The sequence below is a fragment of the Hyposmocoma kahamanoa genome, unplaced genomic scaffold (assembly GCF_003589595.1).
Source record: "Hyposmocoma kahamanoa isolate Upper Pololo Valley unplaced genomic scaffold, ASM358959v1 81, whole genome shotgun sequence".
Classification (NCBI taxonomy): domain Eukaryota; kingdom Metazoa; phylum Arthropoda; class Insecta; order Lepidoptera; family Cosmopterigidae; genus Hyposmocoma; species Hyposmocoma kahamanoa.
In genome coordinates, this window is record NW_020654080.1 from 244,728 (window position 1) to 270,228 (window position 25,501).

The 25,501-nt window shown below is 42.8% G+C and overlaps 3 protein-coding genes across 4 annotated transcripts in view; 1 reads left to right on the plus strand and 2 right to left on the minus strand.

Annotated features, from left to right (window-relative positions):
* LOC113234113 overlaps nucleotides 1-4,103 on the minus strand; it is a 5,680-nt gene extending 1,577 nt beyond the window's left edge. Inside the window, exons 1-3 of the mRNA XM_026469371.1 lie at nucleotides 3,998-4,103; nucleotides 175-449; nucleotides 40-94 (exon numbers count right to left, since the gene is read on the minus strand). Coding sequence (XP_026325156.1) covers nucleotides 40-94; nucleotides 175-449; nucleotides 3,998-4,061 — 394 coding nt within the window. The 5' untranslated portion in view covers nucleotides 4,062-4,103. The remainder of the gene's footprint in view (nucleotides 1-39; nucleotides 95-174; nucleotides 450-3,997) is intronic.
* Nucleotides 4,104-6,621: 2,518 nt separating this feature from the next.
* LOC113234070 (ras-related protein Rab-10) lies at nucleotides 6,622-14,125 on the minus strand. The gene is made up of 4 exons (XM_026469308.1): nucleotides 13,994-14,125; nucleotides 13,566-13,765; nucleotides 13,391-13,480; nucleotides 6,622-8,958 (listed from the first exon to the last, which is right to left on the minus strand). Exons 1-4 carry the CDS (start codon nucleotides 14,118-14,120, stop codon nucleotides 8,761-8,763), a joined length of 615 nt encoding a protein of 204 aa, XP_026325093.1. The 5' UTR covers nucleotides 14,121-14,125; the 3' UTR covers nucleotides 6,622-8,760.
* A 980-nt stretch (nucleotides 14,126-15,105) lies between these two features.
* LOC113234111 (cohesin subunit SA-1) lies at nucleotides 15,106-25,478 on the plus strand. Of its 2 annotated transcripts, none has more exons than XM_026469369.1 (15): nucleotides 15,106-15,762; nucleotides 15,843-16,013; nucleotides 17,016-17,220; nucleotides 20,122-20,347; nucleotides 21,023-21,146; nucleotides 21,220-21,870; nucleotides 21,973-22,131; nucleotides 22,206-22,418; nucleotides 22,496-22,660; nucleotides 22,732-23,089; nucleotides 24,336-24,457; nucleotides 24,524-24,694; nucleotides 24,769-24,972; nucleotides 25,051-25,192; nucleotides 25,262-25,478. In XM_026469369.1, exons 1-15 carry the CDS (start codon nucleotides 15,283-15,285, stop codon nucleotides 25,324-25,326), a joined length of 3,456 nt encoding a protein of 1,151 aa, XP_026325154.1. In that variant the 5' UTR covers nucleotides 15,106-15,282; the 3' UTR covers nucleotides 25,327-25,478. The 2 variants fall into 2 exon arrangements, with proteins under 2 accessions (XP_026325154.1, XP_026325153.1); XM_026469368.1 differs by having other exon boundaries at nucleotides 15,107-15,762; nucleotides 24,327-24,457.
* The last annotated feature ends 23 nt before the right edge of the window (nucleotides 25,479-25,501 follow it).

The window sequence follows — 25,501 nt, forward strand, 5'->3', positions numbered from 1 at the left end:
CGAAGCACAGCGTGGCCAGGTGCCGCGGCGCGCCCGAGCCCGGCGCGCGCGTGCGCACGGCGCGGCCCTGCAGCGGCGGGGCGCAGTGCTCCACCTGCGCCCGCACCACCCGCCCGTGAGTCGCGGCCCCGCGCCGCACCCGACGCCCCGCCCCGCCCCGCCCCGCCCGCGCACCTCGTGCAGCACGTCCTCGAAGACGCTCTCCTGGCAGCCCAGCTCCAGCAGGTGCCGCAGCGCGCCGTCCGGGTGCGCCAGGAAGCGGCCGCCGCGGCACACGGCACCCAGCGACTCGCGCAGCGGGTACGCCAGGAACTTGCCGCCGCCGCAGGCCAGCGTCACCTCGTCGCCGTCCTCGACGCGCACGGAGCCGTTGGCGGCCCGGTGCGACGTCACCAGCGGCATGTTGTCCGGCACGCACTCCTCGCACTCCAGGTCGATCACGCACGCCGCTGAAACGCGACTACCCTGCAGCCGGCTCGCTCCGATCGCGGTGCCGACGGGGTTAAACGAGATCGTGCATGTAAAACAATTTATTAGAGATTAAACTGATAGTGATTCGACCGGATATCCGTCGAGCGCTAATCCGATATCCGACCCGTTCCTGCAAACGTGTCGTAACCGGTTTAGACTGCGCATCGTGGGAGACAGATAGATTAGTGAATGATTGCATTTGCACGTTCGCAATTTCATTTGTTGTGGTCGCTTAGCTTTTCTTTTTTCTTTCCTGTTTTATTAAATAAATAAAATAAGAATCATGTCAATCGACCGCTCCATTTCGAAATGAAAGTAGACACAAACAATCAAATAAAAAGGCAACAGACACAGTTTCGGATTTTAATAGTTATTAGTATTCCTAGATAAGTAATTTTCGTAGATAACAGACCGCGGGCAATCATGTTTTAACAAGTTTTTGTTTTATAACCCAATTTGTGCATTCCTGTATCAATCGGCTGGTTCATAGAATACTTGTTCTTACTTGTTGAGTACGATTGAGCGTCGAATGAGATAAACGAGTTTATGCATGTTTGTCTTATTCCTGTCGGTGCGTGCTGCTTATGCAATCCTATATAAACAACGTAATATTTATTTTATTTTCATTTGCGGTTTCGCGCGTAATAGATAAGCAGTACTTAAGTTCAACACTTACTTACGTATTTCTCAAAACAAAACAATGTCCGAAGTAAAAAAAAAGAGACGGCAATACGAATGTATTCAATTCTGATTCATTGAAAATCCCACAAACCCATAGACGCCTTTGTGCCTTCTATGTGTAAAAACATTTTCTAATGTAGCAATGAAGACTTCAAGACTGCAAGATCATTTGAATAAAATGCATCCAGATAAGAAAGACAAGAATGTAGCGTATTTTCAAGACCTAGAGAAGAAGCATAATGCTCAGCCAAGTGTAGCAAAACTCTTTTCGGCGGCTGCTAAGCAAGATGACGACGGACCACGAGTTACGTACATACAATATCTCTTTGTTAATTTCTCAAAAAGGCAAACCACACAACATCGGAGAAGAGTTAATTTTGCCAGCAATAAAGGAAATAATAACTACTGTGCTGTGTGAAAAATTCCTTTGAGTAATCAATTCTGTGCAAAGACGAATTGATGAAATGGCCGAAAACATTGAAGAATCATTGTGCAATCATCTGACGACTAGGCAATTCTCAATTCAGCTCGATGAGTCCACTTTACCAACTAATGAAGCATTGTGCTGTTTTACGTGAGGTTTATTAAAGATGAGAAAATATGTCAAGAACTATTGTTTGCTAGAAATTTAGAGACCGATACAAAAGGCGAAACCATATTCAATACATTGGAAAAGTTTTGTGATGACAAAGAGATTTCCTTGAAATATATTATATCAGTTCCTACGGATGGCGCTCCGGCTATGACAGGGCTATAAAGGCTTCATAGCGTACTTAAAAAATAAAATTCCAGATGTCCTTGCTGTACATTGCGTTATTCATAGACTACATTTCGTTGCTAGAAATTTAAGTGAACGACTATTTCAATTTTCAATCACTGCAATATGTCAACAAAGCAGTCAATTAAATCCGTAACAGCTCTTTGAATGATAGATTATTTCATCAGCTTAGTGTTACTAACTTAGAGGATGGGAAAAATAATAAACATAGTTTAAGGTTACTGACGAAGATTTCAACCGTTTGTTGTTTCATACTGACGCTTGTTGGGTATCAAGAGGCAATTGTCGGGCTCGATTTTACAACCTATTTGACTCTGTGATAGAGTTCTTGGAAACTAAAGATACAGAATTGCGCAACAAGCTCATTACATCAAAGAATGATATAGCTTACATGACAGACCTGTATAAATTGTTCAATGACATGAATCTCCAATTGTAAGCGATGAACTAAATTTAATTAATATAAAAAATGTCGTTGCTGCTTTCGCAGCCAAATTGCTTCTACACAAAAAGAATATGGGCAGACGTGAGTTTCACAATTTTCCGAATTTATCAGTATCCTGCTGTAACGACATGCCTACTGCCAACATTTGGAAAAACTTCCACATTGACTTCACCGAACGTTACCAGGACATTTTGAACTTGGAAATACCAGACTGGGTGTTGGATCCGTTTTCAAATGTCAACACAGCAATATCACCTCAGCTGGAAGAATAACTTATAGAATTGACAACGAACGAGGAAATAAAAATCAAGTTCCAAAATGACTACCAAGAATTTTGGCTACAAAAACCGATCCCGCAATTGTACCCTGGATTGTGGTCAAGCGTTCAACGATTCTTGATAGCATTCCCATCGTCATATTTGTGTGAACGTGGTTTTAGTGCTATGACAACGCTGCTTACTAAAAAGAGAAATCGTTTGCATGTTACCGAACGTGGTGACTTGCAGCTGTTCTTGAGTAAATTGGAACTTGATATCAACAAACTTATTAAACAGCATCAGATTCATCCTTCACATTAGTTTTTATATTAGAATCGATTGTGTTTAGTATGTTTTTTATTTTGAATAAAAGATACTCTGTCTGAATACTATAAAGTTGCGTTTCAATAATCATTCTCGGCAGGTGTAGCCCGTAAGAGTTAACTTGAGACCTGAGCACCGTTGTGTACTACCTACTGCGCTCAGGTCTCAAGTTAGCTCTTGCACAACAAGTTTAGAATGAATGTTTAATCTCCGCTAATATAGCTCACAATAATTAATTTAATTTGAAGTTGTAGTGGTTTTTAAGTAGGTAAAAAAATTGGATCGCTAAAAAATAATTTATTCTCAAAGTGGGCAGTAGATAAAATAAGTTTGGGAACCCCTGCTTTAACTATATCAAAAATCTTAGTTCTTATTATTACGTCTTTAGTTATTTTATAAATGTAGCACTAGCACTTACTAAGCCAGTTACTATTTTGTTTCGATTTGATTTTATTAATTAGTTGTTTGTGATCTAACTATCCTAATTTTTTACCAGGTTTTACCAAAAAAATATTTGTAATTCAACTTATATGTTGATACGAAAATAAAGGACGGATTATAATTTGCAGGCGCTCGTTTTAGCACCGTTTATAGAGAAAGGCTGTTCTTTGCAGCCGGTCTCGTTTATGAAAATAAACGTAACTTACTTTTACCACTTATGCAGAAACACATCTCTTCATTTTTTGCATTTGCTTAAATTTGAGTAGGTACTAAATTCACCGATAAGTTTATAGTTCTTTACACTTACAAGTAATAGATTGTTAACGATGGTGTAGTTTCTGTTAATCCTATAACTATCCTATTTAACTAATAAATCAATTTATTTGACGTACTTGTGTATTTTTCTTAGTATTAAACATCCGACATCCGGCCAGATAGTAAAATTGGCAGGATAAGCCGGATACCGGATATCCGTTTCATCTCTTAAAATAAATATCTCGGGTCAAAGTACGAAAATTAGTCGATTCGACAGAAACTCGCTTGGAAAGGATCCTTTCCGATGCGAGAACAACTATGTAGTCTCTTTGTAGGCTCACTTACGATCCATTAGAGAAGCGAGTTTCACGCAGAAGAGCACGAGTACGCTGGACGTAATCCGCGCCATGTCCTCGGTGGTGATAGTGCCAACGGTGTACTCTTCGTCGCCAGTGGCAAACGACTGATTCCCTACGCACAAAGCGGCCCCGTGACTCGGCTGACCTTTGATGATAACGGCCGTCCGCGCCGCACGAGGCTTGCAAACAACAATTAAGTCTCGAACGGCTCCTTTCAAAGTTCATTGTCGGAGGATGCTTAGTGAATAAAAACCCAAACATTACCCTACAATCAACAAAATTGACCAAGATGACGACAGTCGAGAGGAAAATTAGTGTGACCTCCTTACATCGTCGTCCCACCTTTTTATTGCCTTTCTCCGGTTCCTGGCCACTCGTATTTAAATTTTGAATTTCCATAGTTCTTTTGCCTCGCATTCTGATTTTGTTTCGTTCTATCATCGCTCCTTGGTCACTCCCTGCTCGATCGCGGCAGCGCACACGACTTCACTTCTTATTTTTTGAGCCGTTTAACATTTTTAAAGATCATAAATATTGTTAAAACCGGAATAAATATTTATAAAACTGGAATTATTACCACTTCTTATAAACCCTCTCGAACTCTGAACGTCAAACTCACTAAGCGAGATCTGCGGTTGACTGAACATCCCAAGCGGCTACATTATAATCGACAGGACGTGCTTAAGCGGTGCCAGTCCACCAACAGCATCAGCACGCTCACAGTAGTATAAAATAAAAACACTCAATACGATAAGTAGTTTAATATGAACATAATATACAATGCCGTTGTTTATTTATAAAAGCAGGTAAAAACTAAGACATTACACCATAAGATAAAATTGTAATTTATTCTTCAACATATATACCTATATATAGTTAATAAAGTTGTTATTGAGTACAGTAAATCGTTTAAGAAAACCTAGATAGGAGCCAGCCTGCTCAAATGTGCAGGAGAAACTCACATTTTGCAAATTCAGTGTATATAGGGTAACAAAACTAACAAATCGTGATCTCACACAAATAGCTTAACGCACCTGAACGTGGTTGGACAATATGAGGTAAATAATAAGTATAAACATATGTTCAGTCATTTCATTGTGTATTAAAAAATGCATTAAAATGTATGAAGTGCAGTGACTAAGCTGTACTGACGGTTGCACGGATTATCGCTTTAATAGATATCTTTGAGTGGCTTAGTCCAGCGTGCTCATAATCGAGTTTACAAAATTTTACAACTCGGGTAATAAGTCGTGAATTAGTCTGTTCTAGTCGCAAAAAGGCCCTATTACTCGGACCGCCCTCTTCAAGTCACAAGGCTTTTACTGTCCACCTTTTGAGACAGCACCACTTTTCAGTTTCAAGTACCACAAGAGCTAGTTCAATTGACTGCATGCACAAAATCTCGTGAATTAGTTTTTTTTAATAAAAACGTAAGTGGGCAATTGACTTCAATCTCACCTGATGGAAAGTGACGATGAGGTCTACGATGGATCACGCACACTTAAATAATACCTATTCATTCTCGCCTTGGACGATACGAAAGGAGACGCGTCGATTAGTTGTGTACGATTATTGATCAGACTTGATTGAGTAACGAATAATAGTTCTGATTTCCGTCCATTTCAGCTCAATTGACAAGGGTCGGGGTCTTGTTGCAAAAACTGCCATGGTTTGTACAATGCTGCTTAGAGAAGCAGGTTATATCCAGCCAACCATTTAAGAATAATTAATTTACATTTTTCCTATATATCTATGGTTGCAAAATGTTGTTTTCGTTTAGTGTGGCAAGGCCAGTCATTAGGGAATATATCTATTATAAATAAACATTTAGAATCGTAGAAAAACTTGAACATGTCGCATTATTATGTTAAAATGGCGAACAAATGAATGGAAATGCATTTTATTTAAAATTGGAACAAAAAATACTAAAAGTGACGGATATTTTTTCGAAATAATTTGAATTTGCATAAGTCGTGCACATGAGCAACCTCAGAAAAAACAAGTGGGAATGGAGCCCCTCCTTCGCCACAAATTCTTTATTCCGTATATTTTTTCTATGTGATAGTAGCTAACAGTAAACCACCCTTGTAATGTCAAACAGTACACTAAATTTCCTTTTGACCTCACTAGTCAAATTTTAAAAACTCGTATTATGGTCACACCGGAACAACACGCGATATGTGTTAGTGACTTGGTTGCAAATATATAAACACTTGCTCAAGCGGCGGGAACGATATTGAAGCACAGAGCGCCGACGACGTATGTATACCTCATTGTCTCCATTGCGCAGTAATTACCTAGTACGGCGGAGAGCGACGATAGTCGCGGCGCTCTGCGCGCTGGTCGCGCGATACAAACACAGCGAAGTCATGCGGTTAGTGCAACTAAATATGAGACAAATCCATTTACGGCCTCTACAAACTACGTAATACGTAAAAAATCAATTCCCGCTATATAACTCATTACAAAATACACAGACTGAATAACAATAACACGGTTCAGTTTCCAATCAAAGCTGAGACTACGCCTAAAGGAAGCCGTGGGCCGATCGCCGAAGCACTTCGCATTACTCCGCCGGTCGTAAAACGAAGTTCTATAAGCATTTACATCACTTAAGCTAAAATTATTTAATCTCCAAAGCATTTTATGATCCTTACTACAAAATATATCTCCATGCGATGTTTAGGTGACAAAATAAGGCTATGTTCGTAAATAATGTGCAACATAACTACGAACAGAAAAGTTATGACTCGATAAATTAATTAATTTACTGTTGGGTTACGATTGCAACAAATCAATTTGTATCCGAGGCGTCGAAAGCGAGAAAAAATACTATCTACACGGGGGTCCACATTGCTTTTTTGCTAAATCATTTTCATTTTCTTGTTACAGAAAAAAAAATACATTTTTCGTGGTGCCTGTGCAGTATTATAATTACAAATGGAAATAAATTTAATAGCCACGTATACATTCCAGTTGTTGCTCCGTTAGTCTATTCTATTAACAAAATGTTTCGTCGATATAAAAATCACAAATGAATAAACAACTTTTTGAACGGAGCTGCAACCGCGCCTTACATCTTTACGCAACAAACAGTACACAAGTTCCAACAAAATTGACACCAAGAATTTAATCAGGATTAATTTAAGTTTGAGATATTTCTTATCCTATTTTAGCGTAATCCTTAGACTATGAGGTCGTGTGGGCTGTGCCTTTTTTATTACAAACGTTTTGCACCCCAATTATTATGCGACTAGACGATTCGAATATATATTTAATATAATAGGGACACAGCTTTAGGGTTGGGCCCCACTTGGGCGCGCTTCGTAGCACCTATTCGTAGCGTCGTACCAGTCAAAGTCTTTGTCATACGGTATACCACAACATAGCCACAGTATAACAAACAAACAGTAGGTATAGTTACTCCATACATACTTTCAATGGCCGTTAGCAAAATTAATACGCATATAATAAATAATAATAATAACAATAACAAATTTATTGATTTCTCATCACAATACAAAAAGTGCTATATGAACTATTCTACAGATATTGTGTGGAGACTGATACCTAAACTAAACTCAAGCCCTGTATTTCAGGACGCCAGGTCTCCATACCCCTTGGGAATAATAATATTTTAAAGTACTTTCGCAAGACGATAACAGCGAGATAAACAAATAATAACTTTAATTAATTTTACAAGAAAAAATACTGTTAAACTTAAGTGTTGGTATAGTATATACTACTACAAATATTAATAAAGGCATTTAATAAACTATTTGGCCTCAGCCCTGACAGCTATTTTATTATATTTTTAAAATGCACGGATTCTTCATTGAAACCATTTTTTTGTGGTAGAATGTCATAAAATTTAATGCTCTGCTCATCTTTTGACTACTGTTATATTTATACTGTGGCGCGTAACGCCATAGCGTTACTGTTTTAGCAACGCTAACTCGCTACGGTGTATGTGATCGCTTGCGTACCTAATAGCATCGATCGACGGCGCTGAGCCGTACGACCACAGCAACGTGTGCTGCCAATGCTGCGGAGCATTATAAATACGTTTAGTACGGGAACGATGCAGACGCGTGCGAACTAGTGGGGTCCAACTCTCAGTTTTACATAAAAGTCGAGATTTGAAAGCCAACGAGAGTCGAGTTTAAAGTTGTCTCATTGTTTGTACATTCCTCCACAGCCAAGTATTATACTAGCTATGTACATATACCTACAGAGATGCCTTTAATTGGCAATAGCTTTTTACCCGAGTTTGATGGGGTTTGTACGTGAAAAAAGGACTCGTCAGTGATTGGACCTTTGTCACTAGTTTAAACAGACAAGAGATTCTCGCCATCAACGAAACAAATAACTGCTGATGTCAATTTGTGTATTCACTAAGGGTAGTTTTGCCAAGCTAATACAAAATAGACACTTCGATGCGCGTCTACAGTCGTCATTAGCGACGCGCTCTTGGCTTTGACACTCGGTATAACTTGCCCAACCGTAACATTGAAATACCCAGAAAACGGTCCCGTACACCCCGCAAACATACCATACTACTTACACCAAATTACAAGTATCTAACATGTTCATTGACGACAGCTTCCCTGACCGCGAAACAAGAGAGATGGTGACGAAGCGACAAACGGCAGCGTTAAGCCGGTTATAGACCCAGAACGGGCCATCGTCCAGGAATAAGCTCGTTTGCTGTGTGGACCTGCAGGCGGCGGGGGCGGGGGCGGGGGCGGTCTACGTGGAGCAGCAGGCGCGGGTGGGCGGCGCGCGCGACGGGCGGCGCTCCACGGCGATGCGCGAGTGGTCGGCGTCGGCCTCGCGGCCCGCCGTCTTGTCCAGGATGGCCTCGGCCAGCTCGTTGAAGGCGCGGTCGATGTTGATGTTGGCCTTGGCCGATGTCTCCATGAACCGGATGCCGTGCTCGCGCGCTATCTGCGCACAACAACCGAACACCGGCTTAAGTATTCCAATCAAACTTTTGCTAAAGTGTACATACATGTTATAATATTGTAGGTAACTTTGCTACATGTTTGCACAATGCTGTCGGTCTTGGCTCTGAACTGTAATAAGTGGTGGTTACACAGATCTGAAGGGCACTGCCACTGCGCCCGTCACCCTGAGACACAAGTTGACAAGTCCCATATACTTGTAATTTCACCAGCGCCCTTACCCTTCAAAATCAGAACACAGTAATGCTGACATTAAATGAATACGAATATGAAAGTCAGGTCAAGGTGAATCTCATTACAAATGGGGAAATTGATGGTATCATTGGAACACAATTATAATACCTGTGAGAGTTTATAAGATCTGACAGATGGGAACAATCCTCCTGCACCTGCTTTATTCTGTGGTATGTATTTGTACTATTTATAATATATATTAATTTGCTACAGCAAGTGTTATACGGCATTCTGTAGGGGTGGTCATTTTTACAATAATGGTGTAGGCGACAGATCTTTTTTATACACATAGATATCTTTTACTTCTTTTTTTATTTAATTTTTATACTTGGAATTAGTTTTGTTTTTTTTGTATTTTGAATTACATTTTTGTTTCATTGCTTTTTGGTTCGCGGTGTGCTCTGTGTTTTGAAATTATTATAAAATTTTATAAAAAAAGAAGTAAAAAATATTTATATGTATAAAAAAGATCTGTCGCCAACAAATGGATAATGCATTAAGTACACTGACCTACCAACGAATAACAAGTGTCCGCACCTATAGGGCGTTAAAATCACATACAGGGCGTCAATCGCGCAACAGTCTTCGTTTGTTCGACGTTCGCGGTTGTCAATCTTGCAGTACTATATAAAAATAACTTGTAAAAATTGCTGCAGTAAAGTGTAAAAACAGGATTTTGTGTAAAAACAGGACATATTATCACTAAACAAATATATTGTGTTATCATAGTTATCATTTAAGTGTTATTTTGTACACTTGTATAGTATTTAATTTATATATAAATGAATCGTAAATATAAATACAAAAGCAAACATAATAATCAAATAGCTAACTGTCCTTTTTCTACACACTGCATGCGCAAAATGTGGAAAGAGATCCATTACGTCAATTTCAAGAACCATATAAACTTCTTGGCCATTTTCAAACTTGTTCAAACCACAAGTAATTGAAATATTTAGAAGAAAGAAACTATAGAGTCGCTCTGATTTTAATCTTATTTTTAAAATGATTTTTTATTAAACATTAGCAATAACTAACAAAATATTGTTGTACTCGTTTTACGGTTTGTTATTACCTATCAAAAGTCAGATGAGAGAATGTATTTACATTTGCTCTAAACAACGTTAGCTTGAATTTTCATAATGTCAAATGTATTTAGGAATATTTATTTATATTTATTTTTTTAGGAATAGTACAAAATAAAAGCTAATATTGTATCGAGTTCTTAGGTTTTCGCAATTGTTACACATAGGAAATGAAACTATTTTTCCGGATTTAAATCCAAGCTAATATTGTGTTTGTGAAAAGCATCAAAATTACTTGAAAGCGTAACGGATTTATTATAAATCGGTTTTTGGAATTACGGATATTTGAGTTTACGTTTAATTGGAATATCGGTACATTTCTTAAAGTACACACTTATTTCAACATTTGTATGTATGTATGTCCAACTCTTTATTATTTCTTTAAGTCAATTTGTACAAAATTCGACATAATAATGTATAAAAATGAATTAATACTCACAATAAAGGTGCTCCATTACACTCGTGTTCAAGTAATTTTCAGTCAAAGCTAAATATGGTGCATTTTGTTAAGTTTCTAGAAACTGAATATGGTGTTTTTGGGCCCTTAAATTGTTGCAAGCAAAATTAGGCAGTACTGCATTGACGTTACAATTTACATGAAATGTTTTAGTTATTTTTATATTTCGTTATGTGTCACTTATGTTTGTATCGGTTAACTACGGACATATTTTTCGTAGTTTTTGTATTAGACCCGACGTCCATTTTTTGGTAGCTCAATGATTAAGTAGCAGTAGAACTCCTTCCTAATACCATAATAAAACCTAAGAACTCGATAAGTAGAACTACTTGTTAAAGGTTTGGTCTAGAGAATTACTACCACCTGGGTTCGTCCAGAGAACCTTACCTTTTTCTGCCGTCAAGCAGTGATGTGTGATTGATGTGAGTGATCATTACTGTGTTTAGGTTTTGAAGGGCAAGGGTGCTGGTGAAATTACAGGCATATGGGACTTGTCAACTCATGTCTCAGGGTGACAGGCACAGTGCCAGTGTCCCTCATATATTTGCGATTTTAGCTCTGAGTCAACTGCTATGTCACTTATATCCTGGTGCACGACTTGTTTGTCCTGTCACTTCTTATACGCAATATGTAACTCATTAATGACCAACAATCTAAACTGTTGTTGTTACCCTGTTATTATGCTGTTCCGTCATGTGAACTAGCAAGAATGCAATAGCAATAGCTGTGAGAAATGGCACTGCATGAATTCTTCCAAGATACTACGATTTGCAAATTTAACAATTGTAGTCTTTCAGTGCACAACATAAAGTTCTTTGTTATAATTACTAATACAAAGATCAGAAAAAACACTCAGAAAAAATTCCTTCGATCCGGTCGGATACGAACCGACGTCTTCTTGCATACCGTGTCAGACGCTATACCTACTAAGCCACGGAACGAGCCAACGGACCTCACTTGCGTCGTGGTCTTTCAACGACTTTTTAGTCGTAGCGCCATCTATGAGAAATCTATGACAGATTTATCACCCAGTTAGTACCTTTACAGCTACCAGTCCTGGCGATTAAAAGAAGAAGAAAATTCCTTTTAAAAAGGAATTTTTTCTGAGTGATTTTTCTGAGTGTTCGATCTTTGTATTAATAATTATAACAAATTAGTGGAGTAATTTCACAAAAAAAAAAAAATTGAATATCAATTCAATAAAAATTTAATTAATAAAGTTCTTTTCTCTAATTTTTATAAGTCACATATTTGAAACTACAATTATTGTGCGGTATGTTATTGGAATATTGTTGACTTTAATATTTGACATTGCCAGGCAGTTAATAACGATCAATGTAAATACAACTGGTGCCTAAAACAGCCATTTTGTTTTGGTTTGTTGGTTCTTATTCTTTTGTCATTGGTTCTTGTCAACAATATTACTACAGTAACAGATTTGTTTTCATTGCGTTAGTGCCATTATCCGCAATTGAACCATAAATAACAGGTTACACAATCAGTGTTGCCAGGGCCCTTGAGTAGAAAATTACATTTCATGAATTAATTGCTTCAGGTTTGTAAAGTCATGTTAATAAAAATGAAAGTAAATTAAGTTGCTACTCCACAAACCCAGTGGAGGTTAAATCGTGCAAACTAGCTACACTTGTTGATGAATACTTCTTCATGCATGATTTTCCCACCCTTCCTAAACAGTCTTCTTTACTTTACACCTAGTTACATACATGCCAGCACAACATAAACCAAATATAAGTAACTGCTTCCATAATATGTAGTAAACTTTCAGTATGAATGATTTCAATCAAAGTTCCTCTTGACTGAATCACATGGCTACAAACAGACGCGTATTCATCGCGTTAACGCCGCGTGCTAATTGATGCCTCATTTTGCTTATTACGACATCGGGGCACACCTCAATTCTAAGCTTTCATATGATATTTGTTGTTTCCAGTGCCATTTCTGCATATTTGCAAGTGAAACTAGGAAATTTTGTATTTTGTATCAACCTGGGAACTGAAAACCTATTTAAGCATACTATGGCTTGAAACAGTGTATATGACCAATTATACTATATAAACAATCTCTATCTTATAATGTTGGGCCAGTATATATAGTACACAAACTTTTTCTCTTCCATGCGGGCATGCATGATAGTGAAGTAATCATAATTTATTGTTTGTTGTTGTTGTAACACATATAAGACCCCTTTATCAACACTTGTCATTTTCTTTCAATAATTGACTCAATACATCAACCCAACATTCCAAGAATAAATTTAAAAAAAACATTGTCATCTAAATAAAGTAGATGTTGAACATTTTGTTATACCATTATTAACATTTTCTTTGAATTTTATTGTTGAATTTTGTGACGTGAATGACGCACACATGCAGTGATAATGGTGTTTTTCACCTTCGGCTATTTCCACCGAGCCGAATGCGCATTCCTGAGCTTTCGGTTGTCAAGTAAATGGTGTTACTTATTTATTTATTCAAAAGTAACAGCAATTACATTTACTATAAATTCTTAATAATATTTTAAATAATGTAATCGCTACAGTTTCAAAGAATTGGAAGGTAAAACTTTTGTAAATTATGATGATGCCCTGTACTAAGACAAAAGAAACATGAAGTACTGACCGCTTCTCCTCTCTCCTTACTGACAACTCTCTTCTCTTCCATGTCACACTTGTTGCCCAGGATCATCTTCTCCACATCCTCATTGGCATGCTGAAAGTATCACATTCAAAGAGATACATTAAGTGTGGTCTAAAATTAGTGACAGATGTACTGCGCATGCTGCATCATCCCTTACCTCATCTATATTTCTTAGCCACTTGACAATGTCATCAAATGTTTTTTCATTTGTTATGTCATACACGAGCATGATGCCCATCGCGCCTCGGTAGTAAGATGTGGTGATGGTGTGGAAGCGCTCTTGCCCTGCTGTGTCCCAGATTTGCAGCTTGATCTTCTTGCCTCGCAGCTCCACTGTTTTGATTTTGAAATCAATGCCTATCGACAATGTCAGCGCCGTTAGTGGATCTAGTTTTAAGTTATAGAGATAATGCAACATCCCCAATAAGCTTATATTAAGATTGAACATTGATTATAATTGTCGTATCACGTACAAAAGATTCAGAGACTTGTGAAATTCATTAAGTATCAAACGGAAGCAAAGAAATATTGTTTTGCATTTTTACTATTCTCAGGAACAAGTAAAATGTAAAAGATATTCCTTACCGATAGTAGATATAAATGTTGTTGTAAAGTGGTTATCTGAGAATCTGAACAGTATGCATGTCTTCCCTACACCGGAATCGCCGATTAGCAGTAATTTGAACAGCAAGTCGTATGTTTTCTTGGCCATTTTAGAGGTATAAAAAGCAAAAAGATAGAAATAAAACTAAAATCATCCGATCCGAAACGTGACAGCGAAGAATGGTGTTGCTATAGGCAAAAAAATTATGATGTCATTGAACTTGAACTTTGCATTCCGATAAATATAAATTACAAATAGCGGAAAAACAGATATTTTTTTGAAAAATTGGCAAAATTGGAAAAATATAAAACCCAAGACTAGTGTTGTGTAGTACGTATAGAAATATCTTTTCAATAATTATTAATACAAAGATCGGACACTTACAAAAAATTCCTTCGATGCGACTGGATACGAACCAATGTCTTCCAGTAAACCGTGACAAACGCTATGCCAACTAAGTCATGGAACATATTTGCAGACGTTACGAATTTTTCCGAAATTTCGAAAGGAATTTTTTGTAAGTGTTCGATTTTTGTATTAATAAATTATAGATCTGTTATCTTAGTCTTGCCGGTCTACCTGGTGGCGGCCTACACACTGAGCGTCGTCCGGTGCGCGGTCGCCATTGAAGAACCCTTCTGCCTCAACGGCCATCGACTCTCGTAGCTATGTGCCCTGCGCCCCGCCCCGGCCACTGCCACTTCAACACACACACACCACACACAGCATCCAAAAATAAAATGAAATTACGAAGACTTGGCTGTATGGTATCAAACCTTTACCTTTTCCTTTTTTACGGAAAGAATGGTAAAAAAAGGGTAAAAACAAAAACAACAATATTATTGGCTAGCTGAAGCCAATGATGGAAAAAATAAAGGCTAAAGCTGATTTTTTAGCGCACTTACTGTTTTTATTTTTTGTTGTTTAGGTATATCTTTTACAGATAAAATTTTTAATTAAAAAACGAAGTTAAAAAATGTTACTTTTGTTGCAAAGTAATTTTTGACTTCGACTCAATTAAGGGCTCTGGCTTTCAGTATGTATCAAAGTACTCTTTGGGTTCTGGTAACACTGGTTACAATGGCTGCTTCGTTGCGCGCGTCGTTTTCTTTCTTTTCTACCTAAAATTGTGATTCGTACTTGAGTGCTAGGTTGTTAATCGATATCGATTCACTGCGGAAAAATTTTCACAAATCAGTGGCTTTTCAAATAATGTGAAACTTAAAAACATTTTTCGTTTTCTTCTCGGTGTTTGTGTCTTAACGTTAGGATGCATCGGCGGGGCGGGAAACGCATACGGATGGATGATCCTCCTCCGGAGTATGTGAACCCGATGACTCCGGCGACTCCGATGACCGACTATGGCGGACAGTCTGTGCACGAGCCCGAGACGCCTAATCCCAACTACTCTGGATTTAACGTAGGCGCTGTGGCCAACTCAACTGCTGTTGAAGCACCTAGAGAGGACGCTGAGGACCCCGAAGAGGAGGAAGCGAGATCGCCATCGCCAACGCCGACGAAGCGTATAACTCGTAGCCGTGGTCGCGGCGGCGATGGAGGCTACGTTGGGCGCCTAGCGGAATCGCCACCGCCACCGCCGTTGCGGCGTCGCGGCCGCGGCGGCAGAGGCCGTGGCCGGGGTCGGGGCGCGGCGCCGCCGCCCGCTTACTCGCCACCGCCTGTGCTGCTGCCAGGAGATGATGAGAACAGTCTCTATAACATTCTCAGATTCAATAAAACTGCTATAAATGTAAGTAGGACGCAATAATTAATCTGGGAATATTAATGTAAGTTTCTGGTCATAACTGCATTATTCTGTGTGATGTACAGCAAGTTGTGGACATGTGGATCGAACAGTACAAGAGCAACCGTGAGGGTGCACTGGTACAATTGATGCAGTTCTTTATTAATGCATCTGGCTGCCGTGGGAAGGTTACGCTTGATATGGCCCAGATGGACCACACACTAATCATCAAGAAGATGACTCAAGAATTTGATGAGGTATATTTTGATGTTTGTACATTTATTCTTGTCCTCTATAATATGATGTATGGTAATAATATTGCAATATCAGTTATTCACATTCAATGATTTTTATCAAATAATAATATGTTTGGTAAAAACAATGTAATATGTATTGTATAGTGATCAAGAGATTATGAATTAATTATAATTTTGGCTCTAAATAATTACATTTTTATAACACACAAGCTATGCAAATACAATGATAGAAAGATAAAGCACCATGCAGGTACCAACTCTAAGCTTGAAAATGACTGAAAATGCTTACAATATTAACTGTAACCCTGTAAGCAGTAGTGATGCGCGACTTTGAATGTTACTAATACTAATCATTTGAATGGGCAAATCATTCGCCTAAGTCGAATCCAAGCACAATCATTTGACTCGAGTGGAATGAGTAAGTACCAAATGCCCCTGCCATTTGGTCAGGTGCATGAGTCGTATGATTATTATGTGGAAACACCTCATTCATCATGTCCATACCACAAAATGTCCCAGTCTATTAGTAGGTTACTAATTTGATTTTCGAATGCCAGGATTGGCGATTACTAATGAGTTGAATGTCGAAATCATTCACAATCGCGCATCGCTAGTATGCAGTGTTGCCAGACTTTTGTGTAGTTAATTCGCCATAAATCAAGAAAAACAATTTTACAATTCTGCTTGCTGCTGGACATTGGGGAATTGGGGAAGTAAGAGAGTTCATATTCCCCAATGTCCAGAAGCAATTCTCACACGTCGAAATACTCCAACCCCCAAATGAGTTCATTCCCCACATTAAGAAGCCTAAAATCACCTTTTCCTATTTGAAATCGAGTTGTCGACCTCTTAATGTAGCCTAAATGGCGAAAAATCGCCTAATCTGGCAACAGTGCCTGTAGGTTTAACTTCAACTTCTATCCACTGTAATATTTTGGAAATGTGTATTATTATGTAGGAAAATTATATTTAATCCATAATATGTTTTAACTTTTTGCACAGGAAAGTGGAGAGTACCCCTTAATAATGACAGGGCAGACTTGGAAGAAGTTTAGGTCAAATTTCTGTGAGTTCATCCAGACACTGGTGAAAATGTGCCAGTATTCCATCATCTATGACCAATACCTCATGGATAATATAATTTCGCTACTTACTGGCCTCTCTGACTCTCAAGTGCGTGCTTTTAGGCACACGGCAACACTGGCCGGTGAGTTCTGATGATAACTATAATTAGGAATCTGTTCTGTAGTTATGATTTTCAAGTTAATCTAATCTCCATTAAAAGCAAGTACTTTTACTAAACTTTCGCCTGCTTGGTACTTAAATGCCTCCACTTCGCCCGAAGTGTAGGATTGCTACATCACTTCATTGTATCTACTTGATTTTTTAAATCTATTTTAAAAAGGGCCTGAAATGTTCGGGCATTTATGTCGGTCTCGTAATGTATGTATATAATTAATTACCCATCCTGCTTTATCTGCGACTGCTACCATGAGAGGTAGGTGTTAGACAGACGGATACAAACATTATAGTTAGAAACGAAGTGAAAATCAAATAATCATTTATTCCATGGATAAAATTTTTAAACATTCTTTTTTATGCTTAAAACATGGACCTACCAATGAATGGACGGCAGGTCTAATACAAAAACCATGAAAAAAAGTCCGAAGTTAACCTATACAAACATAGTGACATGTAACAAAATATAATAAATACATACTTAAAATATACATAAAATAAATACATTTAATTTAAATTGTAACATCATTGCAGTACTAGCCTAATTTTGCTTGCAACAATTTAAGGGCCCAAAACCACCATATTCAGATTCTAATGGAAACTTAACTAAAATGCACCACTAACTAACATGCATATTTAGCTTCGACTGAAAATTATTTGAACACAAGAGTAATGCAGCAGCCTTTATTGTAAATATTAATAAATTTTTATATATATTATTATGTCGAAAATTTGTACAAATTCACTTAAAGAAATAATAAAGAGTTGGGCAGATACTTACAAACAAATATTACAAATGGGAATATAAGCGTATACTATAAGAAATGTGCCAATATTCCAACTAAATGTAAACTCAATTATCCGTAATTCTGAAAACCGATTTATAATAAAACTGTTATGCTTTCAAGTAATTTTGATTATTTTCACAAAGACAAAATTAGTTTTGTAACATTCCTAAAAAAAGTATATTTGACGTTATGAAAATTCGAGTTAATGTTATTTCAGGCAAATGTATTTTGCTGACTTCTGATAGGTAATCCCAAGCCGTAAAACGAGTACAACAATATTTTGTTAGTTATTGCTAACATTTGATAAAAAATCATTTATAGTTTCTTTGTCCTAAATATGTCAATCGCTTGTGCTTCGAACTATTGAAAATGACCTAGAAGTTTATTTAAGCTTCTTAAAATTGACGTAATGGGTCTCTTTCCATCTTTTGCACATGCAATGTGTAGAAAAAGGACAGTTAGCTATTTAAAATTTTGTTTGCTTTTGTAATTTATATTTACAATTCATTCAGGGTGTCCCAAAACTCAACGATAACCTGGGAACAGGATGTTGCCTAATTTGTAACAACCCAGAAAAAAATATTTATAAAATTGAAGTAATTTTTTTTGTAATATAAGCATTTTAACGAAAAAGTTAAAAATTTTCGACCTGTACACCATTTTTAAGTACTACAATTACAAATTTGCTAATTTTGCTGTTCTAGTTTTTGTAACAGTAACCCAAATAGCCCAGCTAATGAACACAATGTCAAAGAAAGCCCGAATTGCTAAAGTTGCAGCATAAAAAATAATGTATTTAATTTTTTTCTTGAATTTTTTAGCAGATTTTTTCAAGGTAAATCTGACACCCCATACTGTTAAAAAAATGTACCTAGTTTACCATGGCAACTTCTTACAAAAGTTGCCACAACTAATCAAGGTTCTAAAATGGTGTAAAACTTTTACCTCATGCTTCTTAAAAAAAAATAAATCTTGGTTTTTTAAAAAAAAGGCGAATTTAAAAATGTTACCATTCCTAAGTGAAAGGAGACTTTAGGTGCCATATCCATGTAGTCGGAGTTAGACTGACTGGTAAAAATAGTAAGTATGATTGAGTGAGGCAAATGGTCTCAAAATTCCACATTTCTAGACAGATATAGGAATTTAAATAAAATTAATGAATAAATTATTCTAATTTTATTACAGACTACAGCAAGTGCTCAAACTGTTTTCGTTCTGTGGTAATCGGTCTGCAGAGAAATTGGTCTACCTAGTTGCTCATTTTACAATTAAAAGTAGCCAATTGGCCCCTATGGTCTGATTTTAAGCAATTTATTATTGATTTAGATACTGCATCTGTTGCAAAAAATGTTATCAATACAAGTAGAAGAGGAGGTAGATATGCGAGTTGGTTTGCGAAAAATTTAACCTTGTAGATCCAGTTGCATTTGTAGGTATAACTTTAGATGCTAAATTGCGAAGGAGTTCACATATAAATAAGTTGTTAAAACAGGTTGTCTGCAGTGTACGCCATAAAAAAAACGAAAACTTTCAGATGTCGAAACGGCTGTATATGTATATGTTATATATTGGTTTACTTCAGCTACTTTCACAGTTTATTGACGTAATTTGCTTATATGTGAAATAAAGAATTATGCTTTGACTTTAAATGTTGTCTATAGGATCGTAAAAGAATTTTGGATTTTAACATCAATGCAATTTAGGTGCTTTTTATTTGTCACAATGGCACAAAATGATAAAATATTTAGAAAATTAGTTAATGCTTAATTTAGTGAAAATAACACTGAAATGCCTTCACTGGATACATTATTATTATTATTACTACTATTTTAACAGCACAAAGCAGAACAAACCATAATTCACTCAAAATATAAAACATATGCAGTGAAGTTCACACAGCTTAAGAAAGCCTTAATGCACAACAAAGGTTGGTTATGATAGACATTCATCATGACAATGACTACAAGGGAAAGCCCACTTCACAGTCACATGTAGGTTGTTCTTCCGTCCGTAAGATGTCTTTGTGGCAGTAAGAGTATTTTAGTAAACTATTTAATGCGTGGTGCGGTGGTGGTGCGCAGTTATGAAGCTGATGACGGCGCTGGTGGACGTGGCGCTGCTGACGAGCGTGAACTGCGACAACTGCCTGCGCCAGTACGAGGCCGAGCGGCTCAAGGCGCGCGACAAGCGCGCCTCCGAGCGCCTCGAGGTGCTCGTGGCCAAGCGCCAGGAGCTCGAGGAGAACATGGAGGAGATCAAGAACATGCTGTCTTACATGTTCAAGTCGGTCTTCGTGCACAGATACAGGTGCTTCCGCTGTTGTCACTCGTTTTTGTTTTTAAAAAGCCTCCTCTCTCCCAATAGGCTGATCAGCGCGTAGCAATTTCTTTTAAGCAACTTCGAGATACAAAATCGGGAGATGCAGAGGGGGTATTTTGTCTTTCATTAGAAGTATTTTAAATAATGTGCTCCACATTAAATACTAGTAATGTGGAAAATGCACATGAAAGTGTAAATATATTGTAATAAATATTAGTAACTTGTATCCTATCCTGGGAAATATTGAAATAATAACATTGTAATGAGGAAATAAATGAAGGGATAGTGGAGAAAAGATGTTGCTGAATAAGTGGTTCTTGACAGTTTATTTTAAAGGAGGAAGGAATCAAGGGAAGGGTATCGTCGAATAGGTTCAGAGAGGGGAACTCCACAGCTTAACGCAGACATGAGTAAACGTAGGAGAATGGGTGTTTACATTATGAGAGTATCAGAAGAGCCACGACGATGCCAGTGTAGGAGAATGAAGTACAACACGTTCTTTAGGACAAGGAATAATATGGAGTAAAGGAAGGGAAGGACGTGACGACTGTGCCAATGGGTCAAAAATCTGCTTTTAAAAGGTTGATGTTCAGTCGGTCTCGCGTCGTAAGTACCGGCGTCGGCGTCCTGCGCAACGAGTAATCGGTTGGCCTGTGTCCGCAGGGACACCTTGCCGGACATTCGCGCGATCACGATGGCCGAGATCGGCATCTGGATGGAGAAGTTCCCCGCGCACTTCCTCGACGACCTCTACCTGAAGTACATCGGGTGGACGCTGCACGACAAGGTGAGGGCGGCCCGCAGCCCGTTCGGGGGGCGAGGGCCGCGGGGCCGGCGCGCTGACGGCTCGCGTCCCGCAGGTGGGCGAGGTGCGGCTGCGCTGCCTGCAGGCGCTGCAGCCGCTGTACGAGTGCGACGAGCTGAAGGGCAAGCTGGAGCTGTTCACGTCCAAGTTCAAGGACCGCATCGTGGCCATGACGCTGGACAAGGAGACCGACGTGGCCGTGCACGCCGTGAAGCTGGTGATCGCCATCCTCAAGATGCACCCCGACGTGCTGACGGACAAGGACTGCGAGAACGTGTACGAGCTGGTGTACTCGTCGTGGCGCGGCGTGGCGGCGGCGGCGGGCGAGTTCCTGAACGTGCGCCTGTTCCGGCCCGACGCCGCCGCGCCCGCGCCGCGCAGCCGCCGCGGCAAGGCGCGCCTGCCGGCCACGGCACTGGTGCGCGACCTGGTGCAGTTCTTCATCGAGTCCGAGCTGCACGAGCACGGCGCCTACCTGGTGGACTCGCTGGTGGAGTCCAACCCCATGATGAAGGACTGGGAGTGCATGACGGACCTGCTGCTGGAGGAGGCGGGCCCGGGCGAGGAGGCGCTGGACAACCGCCAGGAGTCCTCGCTCATCGAGCTCATGGTGTGCTGCGTCAAGCAGGCCAGCACCGGCGAGCCGCCCGTGGGCCGCGGCCCGGCGCGCCGCCACCACGCGCCGCTGTCCAAGGACCAGGCCAAGGTGAGCGTTCGCCACTCGCCGGAAGGCCACCCCGCTCGGGACGACGGAGTTCGCGCTTGCGGTAGGTTGCCTATTTTCACACTCGGGCCGGTTTTCTTGCAGCAAGTGAGCGACGACCGCGCGAAGATGACGGCGCACTTCATGGTGACGCTGCCGGCGCTGCTGGACCGCTTCGGCGCCGACCCCGAGAAGCTCACCAACCTCGTGACCATCCCGCAGTACTTCGACCTGGAGCTGTACACCACGCAGCGGCAGGAGGGGGTGCGTGCCCGCGCGGCGCCCGGCCGTCGGCGGGCCCTTCCGCGAGGCTCACGGCCGCCCGGCACTCGTTGCAGAACCTGACGCTGCTGCTGAACAAGCTGCGCGACATCGTGTCCTCGCAGACGGAGGCCGAGGTCGTGGAGGCCTGCGGCCGCACCCTGGAGGTGCTGTGCTCGGCGCAGCACGCCGTGTACACGCGGTGCAACGTGGCGCGGGCCACCATCACCGACATGTGCGTCAACCGCTACAAGGAGGCCATCGACGAGTTCCGCAGCCTCATCGAGGGGGTGAGTCGCCGCGGCGCGGGCGACGGGCGCGCGGGCCGCGGCGGGCGCTGACTGCTGTGTGGCTGGTCTTGTGCCAGGGCGAGACGCCGGACGCGGACGAGGTGTTCAACGTGGTGAACTCCCTGCGCAAGGTGTCCATCATGTACATGTGCCACAACCTCAACGACACCAACATCTGGGACTCGCTGTTCGAGGACCTGCCCAAGTGCGTGAAGGGCAGCGAGAGCCGCATGCCGCCGCAGGTGCGTCCGGCCGGCGGGGAGTGGCCGAGTGGCCGCGGGGCCGCTGACCCCCCTGACCCCCCTGTGCGCAGGCGCTGGTGTTCGTGGTGCGCGCGCTGTTCTACTCGCTGCTGTGGTCGCTGCACGAGCTGGAGGAGCGCGCGGCGCAGGGCGCGGCCGTGGACGCGGACGCGGCGGCGCTGCGCGAGCGCCTGCAGGCCTACGCGCAGCACTGCCGCGACGTGGCGGCGCGCGGCGCGTCGCCCGAGCTGCGCGAGGAGGCCTACACCAGCCTGTGCGACCTGCTGGTGTTCTTCGCCGAGACGCTGGCCGCCGTGCACCACCCGGCGCTGCCCGCCGCGCGCGCGCTGGTGCTGGAGCCCGACGCGCCGCTGTGCGACCTGCTCAACGACTTCATCCAGGAGTTCGTCTTCGTCAACCACAACTACGGTAGGTCCCTGCGCGCCGCGCTGGCCGCGCTCGCCCACGCCGGTCGGGGACCGAGGACGCTTCGTCGGGTGCGGGACGGTAGGCCCGGGGTGGGTCAGCCGCTTCGACAGACTTAACGCTCGTTTATTTGCAGGTTGCGGCCGCGCGTAGATCGCGGGCGTAGTGTTCGATTCACTCGTTTAGGTTGGCACAGGCCGAATCGGTGTTAAGTACGTTCGGGGGAGCGTGAATAGTTCGCGGCAACGAGAAAAAATATGCATTATTCGGAAAGTCGGTGACCGGCGACCGCCAAGCGCCGGGGCCGCCCCGCCGCGCCCCGGCGCCTTGGCGGTCGCGTAACTGGCTGTCTGTTGCATGTGGCGCCGGGCGCGCTCCCGCCGGCCGCGCGGTAAGCCTCCTCGCCGCTCGTCTATTTTGCCTTAGTAATGCCCGCCCCCCGCCCCAGCCGCCCGCCCCTCCGGCCCGCCGCCCTCTCGACTCGCGTCACGTCACTCCTGTTGTTCCGACGATTCCCGAACGGCCGGAGGGGCTCGCCGCGCGTGCCAATAATGCATATTTTTGTCTCGTCTCAGCACCCTACGTGCAACACTAACATTACTAAGGGAAAATGTCGCGCCTCTTCGCAACGCGATCCGAGACGTACCGAATGGCAAATGAAAGTACCCCGATTTTACTGCGATTATCGCGAATAATGCCCGCCCCCTCTTTCTGAAGGCCGCGAAACGGTCTCGGCTCGCGGTTGTCGTTGGAAATACCGATAATTTTTTATAATTTTTGCGCATGGTTTACAGCTTTGATTTCGGTTTCTTTCGTTTCGGTTTCGTTTCACGCCTCTTTAGTTACGATTTATAAAATATAGCAGCTTTACTTTCCAGCAATTAATCGGAACGACCGCTTGCGAACGAACCCAGCCGTCTCGCCGCTGGCGCTTCGTTCGAGCTTACAGTAGAGAACGCATGATATTTTCTTCGTTATGTTCCCAACCCGGCCACTGTTGTTCCTTTAATTGCGTTTGACTTAACGTCAGCCTCGTAGTCTAACGCGCTCCGTCCGATGCCGCGTGACGATTTCACGGTTTTGCCGTCCGGTTCTCCGCCGCAAGTTCCCGGCGACGCTTCGGACGTTCGGTAAAAAGGCTAGAGTAGTGTAAAGCGTAGAGCGTCCGCGGCGGGACGCGCGGCAAAGCGGCGAAACGTCACGCGGCACGAGCGCCCGCTGACGCCCTGCGTGTGCGCAGACGGGCAAGACGAGCGACGGATCGAGGAGCTGCACAAGAGGCGCAACTTCCTGGCGGCGTACTGCAAGCTCATCGTGTACAACGTGGCGCCCATCCGACGCGCCGCGGACGTGTTCAAGCACTACATCAAGGTAGGCGGGGCCCCGCCGGCGCGACGCGTTCCGGGCGGGGCTGACCGGCTGCGGCCCTTGTTGCAGTGCTACAACGACTACGGCGACATCATCAAGGCGACGCTGAGCAAGGCGCGCGAGATCAACAAGCAGAGCTGCGCCATGACCATGGAGCTGGCCATGCAGGCGCTGTACACGGACGCGCGCAACCGCCACAAGCACGTGTCCCGGCAGCTGCCCGAGATGCAGGAGCTCAAGGTGCGTGCCGCGAGGCTCGCGCGCGACCTCCTTCGGCCTTTGACCTCTGAGGGAGCTTGGTCGTCCGCCGACAGGAGCTGGCGAAGCGGTTCTCGGTGATGTTCGGCCTGGACCTGGTGAAGAACCGCGAGGCGCTGACGGCGCTGCACCGCGCGGGCATCGCCTTCGCGGCCCTGGACGCGCCCGCGGCCGCGCCGGGGCCCAACCTGCAGTTCCTCGACGCGCTCGCCGAGTTCTCCAACAAGCTGCTGCGCCAGGACAAGCGCCACGTGCTGAAGGTACGCCGCCCCGGCCGCGCCGCCCCGGCCGCGCCCCGGCCGCAGCCGCCGGTCAGCACGCCGTCCGCTCGTCCGCAGTTCCTGGAGTCGCGCTTCGCGCTGGGCGCCGTGTCGTGGGGCGAGGAGTGGGCGGCGCTGAGCTCGTACCGCGCCTCGCTGCTGGCCGACGCGCCCGACGAGCGCCCGCCGCCCGCCAAGAAGCACTACGCGCGCAAGCAGCGTGAGTCCCCCGCCGCCCCGCCCCCGCCCTCCCCCGCCCTCTCACTCGCCCCTCGCCCTTCGCTTCCAGGAGGCCACGCCGAGGAGGAGGAGGGCGACGACAACGCGGACTCCGACCAGGACCAGCCCGGGTGAGCGCGTCGAGCGTCCTCTCTCCTAGTTAGCTCTCCGCTTGGTGCAGAGCCGCGGCGCGTCGCGTCGCCCGATTAGTAATATTAATCATATTTAAGTATTCCTTGTAATGAAATCAATTTTATACTTATTTTCTATGTATTGTATTATGACATTTTTGAATCGACTGACGCATTGT

Excerpts from the sequence above, each read along its gene's own strand:
- LOC113234070 (XM_026469308.1), bottom strand. The coding sequence starts at position 14,120 with ATGGCCAAGAAAACATACGACTTGCTGTTCAAATTACTGCTAATCGGC. Across the intron at positions 13,766-13,993 it reads AACATTTATATCTACTATCG|GCATTGATTTCAAAATCAAA; the intron begins GTAAGGAATATC and ends CATTGTCGATAG. Across the intron at positions 13,481-13,565 it reads GGCTAAGAAATATAGATGAG|CATGCCAATGAGGATGTGGA; the intron begins GTAAGGGATGAT and ends TGATACTTTCAG.
- LOC113234111 (XM_026469368.1), top strand. The coding sequence starts at position 15,283 with ATGCATCGGCGGGGCGGGAAACGCATACGGATGGATGATCCTCCTCCG. Across the intron at positions 21,147-21,219 it reads GGTGGACGCTGCACGACAAG|GTGGGCGAGGTGCGGCTGCG; the intron begins GTGAGGGCGGCC and ends CGCGTCCCGCAG. Across the intron at positions 22,132-22,205 it reads CCACGCAGCGGCAGGAGGGG|AACCTGACGCTGCTGCTGAA; the intron begins GTGCGTGCCCGC and ends CACTCGTTGCAG.